The sequence below is a fragment of the Pelophylax lessonae genome (genome assembly GCF_965119305.1).
Source record: "Pelophylax lessonae genome assembly, chromosome: 1".
NCBI lineage: Eukaryota > Metazoa > Chordata > Amphibia > Anura > Ranidae > Pelophylax > Pelophylax lessonae.
Window position 1 is genome coordinate 566,250,622 of NC_138768.1, and position 16,952 is coordinate 566,267,573.

A 16,952-nucleotide genomic window follows, 5' to 3' on the forward strand; every position below is an offset into this window, starting at 1 on the left:
TTTTATCTTTGTTGCACTATTTAGGTCTATATAGTTAATTATACTATTTGATTACGGATCGGTGTGATCAATTGTGATCATGATAATTGATGCACTATTGTTATTATGATTGTTATTGATACATTTTAATTTTGAGTGAATTTTTGCTCATGTTGATCAGTAGTGCTGCACTAATTTAGGTTAATAAACTATTATCCTGTATGCATTTGCAGAAATGCTTACATTTGTACAGCTTAAAAATACGTTCCAAATTGAGCAGTGCAATCAGAATTTTCTTGTTTTGACTCATGCAGCTAAAGACCACGGACCAAAACAGAGCTATGTGATGGGGCCTACAGCATGCAATACTACTGTGTGCAGCATACTATACGCCTATGTGCAGGAGTCCTTATATTGTGTGCTAGAAAGGAGATTTTTTTTATCATAATTTATGGAGCTTTTGACATGTCTGTACAGCATTGCACTTAACTTTGATAGGCTGAACGCTGTCAGCAGACATTATGCTTATCTAATCTGACACTAAATCAAACATTCTAATACATTTCAGTTACTTTTTGAACACAACACATAAAAAGAAAAAAACTTTACTGTATATGACCTAAGGATAAAGCATTAAAACAAAGATCTTTAACATGAAATGGTGCATATTGAATAATATTATATTAGGAAAAGTACAGGACATGTTGATACATAGTGGGGATGCCATGAGACTACTGAATAGATTGCTAAAGAATGCATGAATGTGGAAAGAGGGGCTTGATTGTGGTACGGTCACAAGAATAGAGAAGAAGGGAGTTTCACTATGCATCTGTATCATGTGATAGGGGCTAGTTAGAGATAAATAAATAGCATTCACAGAACATGACTATTGAGTCTGACATAGGAATATACCTGGTGGATGCTGAAGTGGCCCTAGCATCGGATACATTTTCATTATTCAGTGTATTCATGCTATGTAATGAGTACGTGAAAGCCTATTTTATTTATTAGGTATTTATTTTCTCTCAAAGAGATCACATTAACCTCATTTTCTCTGCAAAGTGAGGACACTATTCATGGTCAGCATCTACTTCCTATGCTGGGATGCTGGCTCAGAGAGGACACAATTATGTAAATTCTGGTGTTTGTGTAGTTCTTGGCTGCTTTCAAGTTCAGCCCCTGCTGCAGCCTCTCTCCTTGTGATTTTCCAAAAAACAAAATGTTGAAGTCTGATCAATGGAGGAGAGACAGAAAATAATCTTCTCGCCTTCAGCAGACTGCTTACATTGTCTCAGGCTAGGCAACAATCACTGGACTCGAGCGAAGGCCCCTTTCACACTTGAGCGACTTGTCCTGTGACGTGGGACTGCCAAGTCGTATGACAAATCGTAACCCATGATTTCCAATGAGTACCATTCATATTTGTGCGACTTCAATTCACAGCGGCTTCAAACTAGTCCCCCTGCACTACTTTGGTTTGACTTGAGGTCCATAGACCTCAAGATTACACAGGCATTGCTTAAAGTAGCGCAAATTTCAGGTCGTACAAGTGTGAAAGGGACCTAAAGGAAGACTTTTTAAGGGTACAGGATGGAACTTTTACTGTGTAGACATTTGTTCATGTTATGATATGTCAGGAATATATTTGTATGGGTTTGTAAAGTTACTGAAAGGTCCACTTTAAGGTTTGTTACCATGATTATTAACAATGTTGTTATCAATACAGCTACAAATGGCTGAAAATATCAAATATACGTTTTTATATATATATATATATATATATATATATATATATATATATATATATATATATATATATACACAGTGCGTTGCGAAAGTATTCGGCCCCCTTGAACTTTTCAACCTTTTGCCACATTTCAGGCTTCAAACATAAAGATATAAAACTGTAATTTTTTGTGAAGAATCAACAAGTGGGACACAATCATGAAGTGGAACGAAATTTATTGGATATTTTAAACTTTTTTAACAAATAAAAAAACTGAAAAATTGGGTGTGCAAAATTATTCAGCCCCCTTAAGTTAATACTTTGTAGCGCCACCTTTTGCTGCAATTACAGCTGTAAGTCGCTTGGGGTATGTCTCTATCAGTTTTGCACATCGAGAGACTGAAATTTTTGCCCATTCCTCCTTGCAAAACAGCTTGAGCTCAGTGAGGTTGGATGGAGAGCGTTTGTGAACAGCAGTTTTTAGTTCTTTCCACAGATTCTCAATTGGATTCAGGTCTGGACTTTGACTTGGCCATTCTAACACCTGGGTATGTTTATTTGTGAACCATTCCATTGTAGATTTTGCTTTATGTTTTGGATCATTGTCTTGTTGGAAGACAAATCTCCGTCCCAGTCTTAGGTCTTTTGCAGACTCCATCAGGTTTTCTTCCAGAATGGTCCTGTATTTGGCTCCATCCATCTTCCCATCAATTTTAACCATCTTCCCTGTCCCTGCTGAAGAAAAGCAGGTCCAAACCATGATGCTGCCACCACCATGTTTGACAGTGGGGATGGTGTGTTCAGGGTGATGAGCTGTGTTGCTTTTACGCCGAACATAACGTTTTGCATTGTTGCCAAAAAGTTTGATTTTGGTTTCATCTGACCAGAGCACCTTCTTCCACATGTTTGGTGTGTCTCCCCAGGTGGCTTGTGGCAAAATTTAAACGACACTTTTTATGGATATCTTTAAGAAATGGCTTTCTTCTTGCCACTCTTCCATAAAGACCAGATTTGTGCAGTATACGACTGACTGTTGTCCTATGGACAGAGTCTCCTACCTCAGCTGTAGATCTCTGCAGTTCATCCAGAGTGATCATGGGCCTCTTGGCTGCATCTCTGATCAGTCTTCTCCTTGTATGAGCTGAAAGTTTAGAGGGACGGCCAGGTCTTCGTAGATTTGCAGTGGTCTGATACTCCTTCCATTTCAATATTATCGCTTGCACAGTGCTCCTTGGGATGTTTAAAGCTTGGGAAATCTTTTTGTATCCAAATCCGGCTTTAAACTTCTCCACAACAGTATCTCGGACCTGCCTGGTGTGTTCCTTGTTCTTCATGATGCTCTCTGCGCTTTAAACGGACCTCTGAGACTATCACAGTGCAGGTGCATTTATACGGAGACTTGATTACACACAGGTGGATTCTATTTATCATCATTAGTCATTTAGGTCAACATTGGATCATTCAGAGATCCTCACTGAACTTCTGGAGAGAGTTTGCTGCACTGAAAGTAAAGGGGCTGAATAATTTTGCACGCCCAATTTTTCAGTTTTTTATTTGTTAACAAAGTTTAAAATATCCAATAAATTTCGTTCCACTTCATGATTGTGTCCCACTTGTTGTTGATTCTTCACAAAAAATTACAGTTTTATATCTTTATGTTTGAAGCCTGAAATGTGGCAAAAGGTCGCAAAGTTCAAGGGGGCCGAATACTTTCGCAAGGCACTGTATATCCGAGGAATATTGGAACTGTAGTTCATAGACCAGTGGTCTTCAAACTATGGCCCTCCAGTTGTTCGGGAACTACAATTCCCATCATGCCTAGACATGTCTGTGAATGTCAGAGTTTCACAATGCCTCATGGGATGTGTAGTTCGACAACAGCTGGGGGGCCGTAGTTTGAGGATCGCTGTCATAGACTTTATGGGCACAACTACAACAAATAAGATAAAATACAAAACTTTACTGATGCACAGTAAAAACTTAAAACCATTCAAGTTAAAAAAAGAGTAACAATCTACACCATAGGTCACTAAGGGTGGTGGTCTTAGTGGAGGACTACAGAGGACTATAATACACTGTAGTGTATAATATGCACAACTGAGTTACAGACTAGGAATCCAAACTAGTAAAGAGCTCCACCACCTCTTCACATAAAGCCTAACATGTTTCACGTATTCCGCTTTTCAGGAGCAAGGGGTGCTAAAAAAAAAATAGACATGCTACAGTAACATCGGTCGGAGGCAATAACTCAGGTACAACGTGCCACACATTAACAAAGGGCCAGGGTGCAAATAAAGTAAAATATCCGATAAGTGTATAATTGATCTAAAGGTAGAAGAAGTGGCCCTCATAATAAATCCTTTAACTTCAATAATTCCAAAGCACTTGACAACCTGACACACATCACAGCTTGTCCCCTGAAAGCCACAAATAATTATACAGAAATGGAGGAGGAAGGAAAAGAAGTGACTGGCTTATCCTCAAACAACTTTGTAGAGCCAATAAAGGGGGCCTCCAAAGGCACAGTTACTGACAGGCCAAAAGGCATGGCTCAATTAGAAAAAAAAAAAAAAAAATGTACTCTCTGTAAGGGGTCCCCCACCGAATCCCATTGTATGTAATCTCATTTGTATTTTATCTTATTTGATGTGGTTGTGCCCATAAAGTCCATTAACTGCAGTTCAAGCATCCCTCACACTTATATATATATATACACACACACATACATACATACACACACACACATCTCCCAAAAGTGAATACACCCCTCATATTTTTGTAAATATTTGATTATATCTTTACATGTGACAACACTGAAGAAATGACACTTTGTTACAATGTAAAGTAGTGAGTGTACAGCTTGTATAACAGTGTAAATTTGCTGTCCCCTCAAAATAACTCAACACACAGCCATTAATATCTAAACCGCTGGCAACAAAAGTGAGTACACCCTAAGTGAAAATGTCCAAATTGGGCCCAATTAGCCATTTTCCCTCCGTGATGTCATGTGACTCGTTTGTGTTAAAAGGTCTCAGGTGTGAATAGGCAGCAGGTGTGTTAAATTTGGTGTTATCGCTCTCACTCTCTCATACTGGTTGCTGGAAGTTCAACATAGCACCTCATGGCAAAGAACTCTCTGAGGATCTGGAAAAAAATAATTGTTGCTCTACATAAAGATGGCCCTGGCTATAATAAGATTGCCAAGACCCTAAAATTGAAATGCAGCATGGTGGCCAAGACCATACAGCGGTTTAACAGGACAGGTTCCACTCAGAACCGGCCTCGCCATGGTCGACCAAAGAAGCTGAGTGCATCTGCTCAGCTTCATATCCAGGGGTTATCTTTGGGAAATTCACTTATGAGTGCTGTCAGCATTGCTGCAGAGGTTAAAGGGGTGGTGGGTCAGCCTGTCAGTGCTCAGACCATATGCCGCACACTGCATTAAATTGGTCTGCATGGCTGTTGTCCCAGAAGGAAGCCTCTTCTAAAGATGATACACAAGAAAGCCTGCGAACAGTTTGCTGAAGGCAAGCAGACTAAGGACATGGATTACTGGAACCATGTCCTGTGATCTGAAGACCAAGATAAACTTATTTGGTTCAGATGGTGTCAAGCATGTGTAGCGGCAAAGACAAGTGTGTCTTGCCTACCGTCAAGCATGGTGGTGGAAGTGTCATGGTCTGAGGCTGCATGAGTGCTTCCGGCACTGGGGAACTACAGTTCATTGAGGGACCATGAATGCCAACATGTACTGTGACATACTGAAACAGAGTATGATGCCCTCCCTTCAGAGACTGGGCTGCAGGGAAGTATTCCAACATGATAATGACCCAAAACACACCTCCAAGACGACCACTGCCTTGCTAAAAAAGCTGAGGGTAAAAAACTAGGAATGGGGGGCAAAAGAGTGGAAATACAAGAGTCCAATTGCCCCCCGAAACAATGCCAGAACAGGTCAGAAGCACAGAGGTTAAGAAATGATAAGCTCAGAGTCCTGTCTACAAATGCTCGCAGTTTAGGTAAAAAAATCAATGACCTTGGGTCAATAATGGCATCTGAGAATGTAGATTTAGTGGCTGTTACGGAGACATGGTTTAATGAAAGAAATGACTGGGACATAACCATACCAGGGTACTCTTTATACAGAAGAGACAGAGAAGGCAAGAAAGGAGGAGGAGTTTCCCTGTATGTGAAAGATAGCATTAAATCTAACCTAATACAAGTTGGTGAGGCCAACATAGAGTCAGTTTGGGTTACGTTGCAGTTTGCTAATCATGCAGTAACTCGTGTAGGTGTGATATATAGACCACCTGGTCAAGTTAAAGAACTAGATGATCTACTAGTTGAAGAAATAGCTAAAATGACAATGAAAGGAGAAGTTATCATTATGGGAGATTTCAATCTTCCAGATATAAACTGGAAAACCAAAATAGCAAGTTCTACCAGGAGTACAGATATTCTAAATTCCCTACTGGGGTTGTCTCTGCAACAAGTGGTTGAGGAGCCAACCCGGAGGGAGGCCATTTTGGATTTGGTATTCACAAATGGGGATTCGGTATATGATGTCATTGTAGGCGAAACCTTGGGATCTAGTGATCACCAGTCAGTGTGGTTTAATATAAGAACTGTGAAAGAGTCCCACCACACAAAAACAAAAGTTTTAGATTTTAGAAAAACAGACTTTTCAAAAATGAAATTAGTCATAAATGAGTCCTTATCAGACTGGAACGGATTACATGGAGTCCAGGAGAAATGGGACTACTTAAAAGGTGCATTATTGAAGGCAACAGAAAATTGCATTAGACTTGTCAGTAAAAGCAAAAAAAGGAAGAGACCACTGTGGTACTCAGCAGAAGTGGCCCAAATCATTAAAAATAAAAAGCTAGCATTTTGTAATTATAAAAAAACCCAGAGCAATGAAGATAAGGAAATCTACAAGATTAGGCAGAAAGAGGCCAAGCAAGTTATAAGAACTTCTAAAGCGCAGGCAGAAGAAAAACTAGCTCAGTCTATGAAAATGGGGGATAAGACATTCTTCAGATATATAAATAAAAAAAGGAAATTAAAACAAGGAATAACTAAATTAAAAACAAAGGACAGAAGGTATGTAGAAGAGAATAAAGGGCTAGGCGACTGCCTTAATGAATACTTCTGTTCAGTTTTTACAGACGAAAAAGAAGGAGAAGGACCTCCACTTGAAAGGATGACTAATGAATCGTTTGATGCATGTGTCTTTACAGAGGAAGACGTTCTAAGATTGCTGTCTAAAGTGAAGACAAATAAGTCACAGGGTCCTGATGAGATACACCCAAAATTATTAAAAGAGCTTAGTGGTGAGCTGGCAAAACCATTAACAGATTTATTTAACCAATCATTAGTAACAGGAGTCATCCCGGAAGATTGGAAATTGGCAAATGTCGTGCCCATTCACAAGAAAGGTAGTAGGGAGGAATCGAGCAACTATAGACCAGTGAGTCTGACATCAATAGTAGGCAAATTAATGGAAACCCTATTAAAGGATAGGATTGTGGAACATCTTAAATCCCATGGATTGCAAGATGAAAAACAACATGGGTTTACTTCAGGGAGATCATGTCAAACAAATCTTATAGATTTTTTTGACTGGGTGACTAAAATAATAGACAGTGGAGGTGCAGTAGACATTGCATATCTAGATTTTAGTAAGGCTTTTGACACTGTCCCACATAGAAGACTTATCAATAAACTGCAGTCATTGAGCATGGACTCCCATATTGTTGAGTGGATTAGGCAGTGGCTGAGTGACAGACAACAGAGGGTTGTAGTCAATGGAGAACATTCAGAACAAGGTCATGTTACCAGTGGGGTACCTCAGGGATCTGTACTGGGACCAATTTTGTTTAATATCTTCATAAGTGATATTGCAAAAGGCCTCGATGGTAAGGTTTGTCTTTTTGCTGATGACACAAAGATATGTAACAGGGTTGATGTTCCTGGAAGGAAACGCCAAATGGAAAAGGATTTAGGAAAACTAGAAGAATGGTCAGAACTCTGGCAACTGAAATTTAATGTGGATAAGTGCAAGATAATGCACCTGGGGCGTAAAAACCCAAGGGCAGTATATAGAATATTTGACACAGTCCTGACCTCAGTATCTGAGGAAAGGGATTTAGGAGTAATTATTTCAGAAGACTTAAAGGTGGGAAGACAATGTAATAGAGCAGCACGAAATGCCAGCAGAATGCTTGGATGTATAGGGAGAGGTATAAGCAGTAGAAAGAGAGAAGTGCTTATGCCGCTGTACAGAACACTGGTGAGACCTCACTTGGAGTATTGTGCGCAGTACTGGAGGCCAGATCTCCAGAAGGATATAGATACTCTAGAGAGAGTTCAGAGAAGAGCTACTAAACTAGTACATGGATTGCAGGAAAAAACTTACCAGGAAAGGTTAAAGGACCTTAACATGTATAGCTTGGAAGAAAGAAGAGACAGAGGGGATATGATAGAAACTTTTAAATACATAAAGGGAATCAACTCGGTAAAGGAGGAGAGCATATTTAAAAGAAGAAAAACTACCACAAGAGGACACAGTTTTAAATTAGAGGGGCAAAGGTTTAAAAGTAATATGAGGAAGTATTACTTTACTGAGAGAGTAGTGGATGCATGGAATAACCTTCCTGCAGAAGTGGTAGCTGCAAATACAGTGAAGGAGTTTAAGCATGCATGGGATAGGCATAAGGCTATCCTTCATATAAGATAGGGCCAGGGACTATTCATAGGATTCAGATATATTGGGCAGACTAGATGGGCCAAATGGTTCTTATCTGCGAACACATTCTATGTTTCTATGTAAAGGTGATGGACTAGCCAAGCATGTCTCCAGACCTAAACCCTATTGGAACATCTGTTGGGCATCCTCAAATGGAAGGTGGAGGAGCGCAAGTTCTCTAACATCCACCAGCTCTGTGATATTGGAGTGGAAGAGGACTCCAGTGGCAACCTGTGAAGCTCTGGTAGAACTCCATGCCCAAGAGGGTTAAGGCAGTGCTGGAAAATAATTGTGGCCACACAAAATATTGACACTTTGGGTCAAATTTGGACATTTTCACTTAGGGGTGTACTCACTTTTGTTGTCAGCGGTTTAGACATTAATGGCTGTGTGTTGAGTTGTTTTGAGGGGACAGCAAATTTACATTGTTATACAAGCTGTACACTCACTACTTTACATTGTAGCAAAGTTTCATTTCTTCAGTGTTGTGACAGGAAATTATATAATAAAATATTTACAGAAATGTGAGGGGTGTACTCACTTTTGTGAGATACTGTATATATAATCTTTTGGGAGGTGGCACTGCTGTAGATTAGGGTTAACAAGTGTGCAATGTGCCTCCCAATGGCTCCTTGTTTGGTTTGTTTCTAATATCAAATATACATTGCATTTGAAAGAGAAAATGCCATTGTATCAGATTTCTTTGTTTCGTTTTATAACCTTTTCATAGAAAACGTACTGGTATATTCATACTGGTGGCTATTATCAGCACAGGGTCTTTACTTTCTGGCACAATAATATATATTAGGCCCTTTATGTAGTACAATATAGACATATTAGTGTTCCTAACATTAGCCTGTAAGCAATTTCCAGGAAATGTACTTCACCCATGGACATATAACAGTATGCATACATGTTAGGGTTACAGTGTTTTAGTTGTAGGCATTGGTACAGGTTAAAGTAAATCTATCAAGAGTTTGGACAATTCAAGTTTGAGCTTGGCACTGTCCTATCCACCTTTTAAACCTCCCTATTGGTCTGTGAGAAAGCCATTGACTAGGGCAGTGATGGCAAACCTTGGCACCCCAGATGTTTTGGAACTACATTTCCCATGATGCTCAACTACACTGCAGAGTGCATGAGCATCATGGGAAATGTAGTTCCAAAACATCTGGGGTGCCAAGGTTCGCCATCACTGGACTAGGGTAATCAATGGGACTAGTTGGAGTAAGGACGATCTCAACTTTTGCTGGCATAAGATTTCATTTACTAGGCTTAAAACACTAGGATAAGGATCCTTCCTTCCAAAAACAGTACTGTAATTTTCAACCAATGAGATCTGAAAACGACAGCCATCCAATCAAAAAGAAAGATTGTTATCCTTGTGTAAAACCTTGTGAATGGAGTCGAGGCTTGTATATAATTTCTGCCACCTTTTCTGGATATGCTGCCTATTTTTGACAAACCGGTTTCACTAAAGGCCTAAATTAAGGGAATGGGTGGATGATCCCGGTTTTTTACCCCCCTTAACTGCCTACCTAACATGGTGGCTGCGAAGATCTGTTCACATTGCCAGCGATTCTTTGTTTTGGGGTGTGACAATTTTATTACTCAATTATGTATTTGGTAGGCATTCCACTTGCCAAACATAACCATGAAGGTCATTGCGGCACAGTGTTTCAGGGGAAAAATCCCCACGAGGATTAAAAAAACAAAAAAACAAGAATTTAGTAGGCATCGCCAATGGGGAAAACTTTAAAAAGGGGCAGTAAAGTCCACCATCCATGTGAAAGAAGCCCAAAGCTAACCTCTGCTTCTACAGTTTATGCTCAGCTGGGATTGTCCAGGTTTGTGATAGGTTTACAGTATCAGGTAGTCACTACTGATCTTGTAATGTATGTATATGAAAATATATTGAGAGGATGATTAATACACACCATGTAAAACTGAAGACGGTACTGCTTCTTCACTAAACTCAACACAAACATGCAGAAACCTGTATGACAGAAAAACAAAAACATGCAAAAAGGCTTTAGTGTGCTCATTGAAAGTTAACACATAGGAGGTGGGACACTTAAATTAAATAGACAAAGGGATTAAACAGTGCTTGCAACTTAGAATGCCACTGGCACAAATCTTCAGATAATAAATGACAAGAAAACATGTACATAGGCATATCAAAAGGTTATGAATAATATAGGAGCTTGCACACAGTGCATGTTAATGGAGATTCCAGCCTAATTTCAGACTCCTCTAGGTAATAAAACTGCTAGGGTTGAGGGCAGCTACCACTGATCAGAATACCTGAATGATCAGGCAGCCATATGGAATTATCCTCTTTACATCTCCTACATGATAACTGTAAAAGGTTACATTTCACCTTACTTTCACAGACTGACAGAGTAAAAGTGACTGCCTAAATAACATGTCAAACACAAATCAGAACCATCAGGCTATTATATGTGGCTGTTGCACCCCCCTAGTCTCCGCCCCCACCCCTACCCCCCTAGTCTCCTGCCCCCCGCCCCCACCAGTAGTTGGCAGCAGATAGGAGGACAGAACTCCTCCACCAGATCCTGCGCTTCTCCATGCAGTCTCAGAGAGGCTCATTTCTGCCACCCCTCCATCTCAGCAGTTGGCAGCAGAGAGGAGGACAGTACTCCTCCTATAGATTCTGTGTCTCCCTGTGCAGCCGCAGTACCTCCTTAAGGCCACTTCCCCTGGTCTCAGCATTCAGAAGACTGTGGCAGTTGACTCCAGCAATCTTCTGGTCCTCCTCCAGACCCTGCACTTTCTGCTTCCCATCTCTGCCCCCAGCTTCTTACTGTATCAGCACAATGTACACAGCGATGTAAAGGGTGGGGATCTCTTGACATCTGATGTAAGAGGGGTGGGGTGCTCTGGACATCTAGTCTTACAGATACAACCGGCCCTTTGAGGGCAACCATAATGCTGATGCAGCCTGCAATGACATGGAGTTTCACACCCCTGCTGTATACAGAGCTGAAACAATTTGTTTATTAGTATGCTTCTGTGTTATTTAATTTCAATAACCAAAACCTTTCCCTTGTATATCTTATACCTTCCCGTTTGGAACAGTTAAGTCTTATGTAAAATCAAGAACCTTAAGAGCTTGCCCACCCCTCCTCTTGCCAGTAAGGCAGTCCAATACAGTAATGGGCCAATAATAATGTGTGTGTGCATGGGGGGAGGGCTTTTAGCCATATGTCAACCGTGCACTATACATATACTGTGACAGTGTGTGCCAAATGCGCAGAATCACGTATAAATACGTGATTGTGAATTTTCAGGTAGGGGGCGCATGTGCACCCGCCTGGCTTTCATTTATCATAGCACATGCCGATCACTGGGTCCCGGCCACTGATTGACCGAAAGCACCCAGCATCCAGCTCTGAGCTTCACAGAATATAGCTATGCGAGTGTAAAAAGCACAGGGCTGTTTTCAGTGACAGGGGATTTACTTGTTTTTTTCATTCCCTGCTTAGCAACTAGATCCCCGGTAAAAGCAGCACACAGTACACACATCAACATTTGTTAGGCACATATTTAACCCTTTGATCGCCCTAGATGTAAAAACCTTTGTCATTAATCCTGTGTTCCTACAAAGCAGGGACTTGGATCTATGCCTTCCCCTAGTACAAGCACCTCTCCACTACTGTACAACACCAGCTAGGCACACGGTTAACTCTTTGATCGCCCCTGATGGAAACCACTTCCCAGCCAGTGTCATTAGTACACAGTGACTAATATTAGTGACAGTGCATAATATTAGCACTGGTCACTGTATTAGTGTCACTGGTGATGTCAGTGGCAGTTCTCACAACATGTCAGTTAGTGTCATATTACATAGTTACATAGTAGGTGAGGTTAAATAAAGACAATAGTCCATCCAGTTCAACCTGTGTAGGTGTGTGTGGCTGTAATCATCTCACATAGCCCTGAATGTTCTGATCCTTGAGATGCACGTCCAATAGTCTTTTGAAAGCCACCATACTCCCCGCAGAAACCACCTCTTGTGGTAGAGAATTCCACAATCTTGTAGCCCTAACAGTAAAGAACCCCCCACGTTGCCTGAGGTTAAAACGCTTCTCCTCTAATCTCATTGTATACCCTCAAGTCCTCATGCAATCCCTTCTACTGAACAGCTTTTTTTCTAAGCTGAGATCCCCATTGATATATTTAAAAATTGCTATCATGTCCCCCCTCAGACGCCTCTTCTCCAGGGAGAATAAATCGAGCGATTGCAGCCGCTCTTCATAATTAAGGTCCTCCAATCCCCTAATTAGTTTAGTTGCCCTTCTCTGGACTCTCTTCAGCTCCAACACATCCCTCCTGAGGACTGGCGACCAGAACTGGACAGAATACTCCAGATGCGGTCGGACCAGAGTTTTATAAAGTGGAAGGATTATAGTCTTATCTCTGGAATACATCCCTTTCTTTATGCATGCTAATATTCTGCTAGCCTTGGCAGCTGCCGCTTGACATTGCAATGCTGTTGCCTAATCTATCATCAACCAAGGACTCCCAGATCTTTCTCCATTTTTGATTCCCCCAAGGGTTCCCCCTCTAACGTGTATTGTGCTTTTATGTTTCCAGTCCCCAAGTGCAAAACCTTACACTTCTCCACGTTAAACCTCATTTGCCAAGTCGTTGCCCATTTCGTTATTTTGTCCAGGTCATTCTGTAGGATATCTGCTTCATGCTGTGCAGTTATTGCCCTGTCCAATTTTGTGTCATCTGCAAAAACTGATATCGAACTACTGATCCCGTCCTCAATGCTGTTTATGAATAAATTGAACAAGGTTGGTCCCAGGACTGAGCCCTGGGGCACCCCGCTTGCCACCTCAGACCAGTCTGAGTATGCGCTGTTTATTACCACCCTTTGGACACGCCCTTTTAGCCAGTTCCGTATCCAAGAGCAAACCCTGCTGTCGATACCTGCAGACCTGATTTTATAAATGAAGCGCTTATGGGGAACTGTATCAAACGCCTTAGCAAAATCTAAGTACACCACATCTACTGGTCTGCCCCTATCTAACTCACAGCTCACCTCCTCGTAGAATGCTAAGAGATTGGTTTGACAAGAACGCCCATTTGTAAACCCGTGCTGGTTACTGCTGATGATGTTGTTGTCTTTAGCAAACTCTACGATATAGTCCCTTATCATCCCCTCCAGAAGTTTACATACTATTGATGTCAAACTGACAGGCCTATAATTTCCCGGGATATGCCTCTGCCCCTTTTTGAATATCGGAATCACGTTAGCTTTCCTCCAATCCCCTGGTACATCTCCTGTCCTAATATTGTCAGCAAAGATCAGGAACAGTGGTCTAGATATAACCTTACTGAGTTCCTTGAGTACTCTCGGATGTACGCCATCCGGGCCTGGTGATTTGTTTGTGTTAAGTTTATCCAGCCTATCCCTGATTTCACCCTCTGTTATCCATAGCGGCAAGTCCTGTGTATTACTACTAACCATACAGTCATGGTCAGTGTACCCCTCCGTTTCCTGAGTAAAGACTGACGAGAAAAAAAGCATTCAGCGCGGTTGCTTTTTCAGTGTCCTCTGTAACCATCCTCCCATCATCGTTGATTATGTGTGCAATATGCTCTGCCCTAGTTTTTTTGCTGTTGATATATTTAAAGAATTTCTTTGGGTTTTTTTTACTATCCTCCGCTATTTGTCTCTCAAAGTTGATTTTAGCCATCTTGATTTCGTGTTTACTTTTCTTATTTGCCTCCTTGTATTGGTCGTATTGTCCACCGTCCCCCTACAAGTCACTGATCACCGCCACCATTAGTAAAAAAAAAAAAAAAAATATATAATATTCCAGTATATATCCCATAGTTTGTAAACCCTATAACATTAACCCAAACCAATCAATATACACTTACTGGGACTTTTTTTCTTTTTACCAAAGACATGTAGCAATATACATTTTGGCCAAAAGGTATTAAGAGATTTGATTTTTTTCATTGGATATGTTTTATAGCAGAAAGTAAAAAATATTGTTTATTTTTCAAAATTGTCAGTTGTTTATCGTTTATGTAATAAAAAACCCAGAGGTGATCAAATACCACCAAATAAATCTCTATTTCTGTGAAAAACAATATAAATTTTGTTTAGTAGAGCGTTGCATGACCGCACAATTTTCAGCTAAAGCAGCACAGTAGCAAAAAATGGTTTTAGCTCTAGAAGGGGGTAAAACCTTCTAGAAATGAATTGGTTTACATAGAAAATACCGGTGCTTTGTCCAATCAAAACAGCCTAGGAATAGTGGGGGCAATGAAATCTGCTTTCGGTAGAGGTACGCACACTTTATACTTGCTAACAATACTATTGTTTTTAAAGTGACAGAACCTTTTGTGTTATAAATTGTGAATTTAATTTCAAGCATATATGCATGCTTTTGCATTGCACTAACCTCAATTTACATTTACAAAAAAAAAAAATCTTCTCTTGGTTTGTTATCTGTGCGGTCTCTGAATGCCACTGTACAGATTCCTGTAGGATTTGACAAACCCTACAGACATTGAACTCCAATTTCTGTACAGTAGAGCCAATGGCTAATGAACAAAGACACACAGAAAATGCCCAAGTATACACTTCCTTTTTATTTGGCCAATGAGACATTAGCTCTATGTTTCTGTAATACAAACATATATTAATCATCAGTGTATCTGATTTCTCTGTAGCAGCTCAGCTATTGGTTTCTTGATTTTACATAAGACTTAAAGTGTCACTAAACCCACATCATAAATAAAACATAAATACATGGTGTAATACATGCTGTTCATACTTACTCAGTCACTATGAGATTCATTTTCTGTATTCTGCAAAAAAAAAACCTGGTTGATCCTGCTGCTCTCTATCTTCCTCTTCTGTCCATGTCCCCAATTCAGACAGGGTTTTTGCAGAGCAGTATTGACAGCTCTGCACATGCTCAGTTTTCAGTGAGTTTCTGTGCTGAGCTTTTTCTCTCTATCACATCTGTGCAGTACATGTGACTATAGAGTCGCGCATGTGGGCGTTTACACAGTGGTAAATGGCAGTCTACTCCCTCCCTCCTTCTCTATGCCCAATAACCAGTTAAACACAATGGGGGTGGGATATTACATGTAGATTGATGGAGGCATCACCTCCCTCTTATTCTAAGACACAGACTGGAGGGGGGTGACACAGCTGTGACTGGCAGATACAGTGGGTACGGAAAGTATTCAGACCCCCTTACATTTTTCACTCTTTGTTATATTGCAGCCATTTGCTAAAATCATTTAAGTTCATTCTTCTTCCTCATGAATGTACACATTGCACCCCATACTGACAGAAAAACACAGAATTGTTGACATTGTTGCAGATTTATTAAAAAAGAAAAACTGAAATATCACATGGTCCTAAGTATTCAGACCCTTTGCTCAGTATTTAGTAGAAGCCCCCTTTTGATCTAATACAGCCAGGAGTCTTTTGGGGAAAGATGCAACAAGTCTTTCACACCTGGATTTTGGGATCCTCTGCCATTCCTCCTTGCAGATCCTCTCCAGTTCTGTCAGGTTGGATGGTAAACGTTGGTGGACAGCCATTTTTAGGTCTCTCCAGAGATGCTCAATTGGGTTTAAGTCAGGGCTCTGGCTGGGCCATTTAAGAACAGTCACGGAGTTGTTGTGAAGCCACTCCTTCGTTATTTTAGCTGTGTGCTTAGGGTCATTGTCTTGTTGGAAGGTAAACCTTCAGCCCAGTCTGAGGTCCAGAGCACTCTGGAGAAGGTTTTTGTCCAGGATATCCCTGTACTTGGCCGCATTCATCTTTCCCTCGATTGCAACCAGTCGTCCTGTCCCTGCAGCTGAAAAAACACCCCCACAGCATGATGCTGCCACCACCATGCTTCACTGTTGGGACTGTATTGGACAGGTGATGAGCAGTGCCTGGTTTTCTCCACACATACCGCTTAGAATTAAGGCCAAAAAGTTCTATTTTGGTCTCATCAGACCAGAGAATCTTATTTCTCACCATCTTGGAGTCCTTCAGGTGTTTTTTAGCAAACTCCATGCGGGCTTTCATGTGTCTTACATTGAGGAAAGGCTTCCGTCGGGTCACTCTGCCATAAAGCCCCGACTGGTGGAGGGCTGCAGTGATGGTTGACTTTCTACAACTTTCTCCCATCTCCTGACTGCATCTCTGGAGCTCAGCCACAGTGATCTTTGGGTTCTTCTTTACCTCTCTCACCAAGGCTCTTCTCCCCCGATAGCTCAGTTTGGCTGGACGGCCAGCTCTAGGAAGGGTTCTGGTTGTCCCAAACGTCTTCCATTTGAGGATTATGGAGGCCACTGTGCTCTTAGGAACCTTAAGTGCAGCAGAAATCTTTTTGTAACCTTGGCCAGATCTGTGCCTTGCCACAATTCTGTCTCTGAGCTCTTCAGGCAGTTCCTTTGACCTCATGATTCTCATTTGCTCTGACATGCATTGTGATCTGGAAGGTC

General features: G+C 41.0%; 1 protein-coding gene across 1 annotated transcript in view; it reads right to left on the bottom strand.

Annotated features, from left to right (window-relative positions):
• Positions 1 to 16,952, bottom strand: part of CDS1 (CDP-diacylglycerol synthase 1) — a 135,526-nt gene that overhangs the window by 28,270 nt on the left and 90,304 nt on the right. The window contains exon 6 of the mRNA XM_082243857.1: positions 10,391 to 10,449. Coding sequence (XP_082099983.1) covers positions 10,391 to 10,449 — 59 coding nt within the window. The remainder of the gene's footprint in view (positions 1 to 10,390; positions 10,450 to 16,952) is intronic.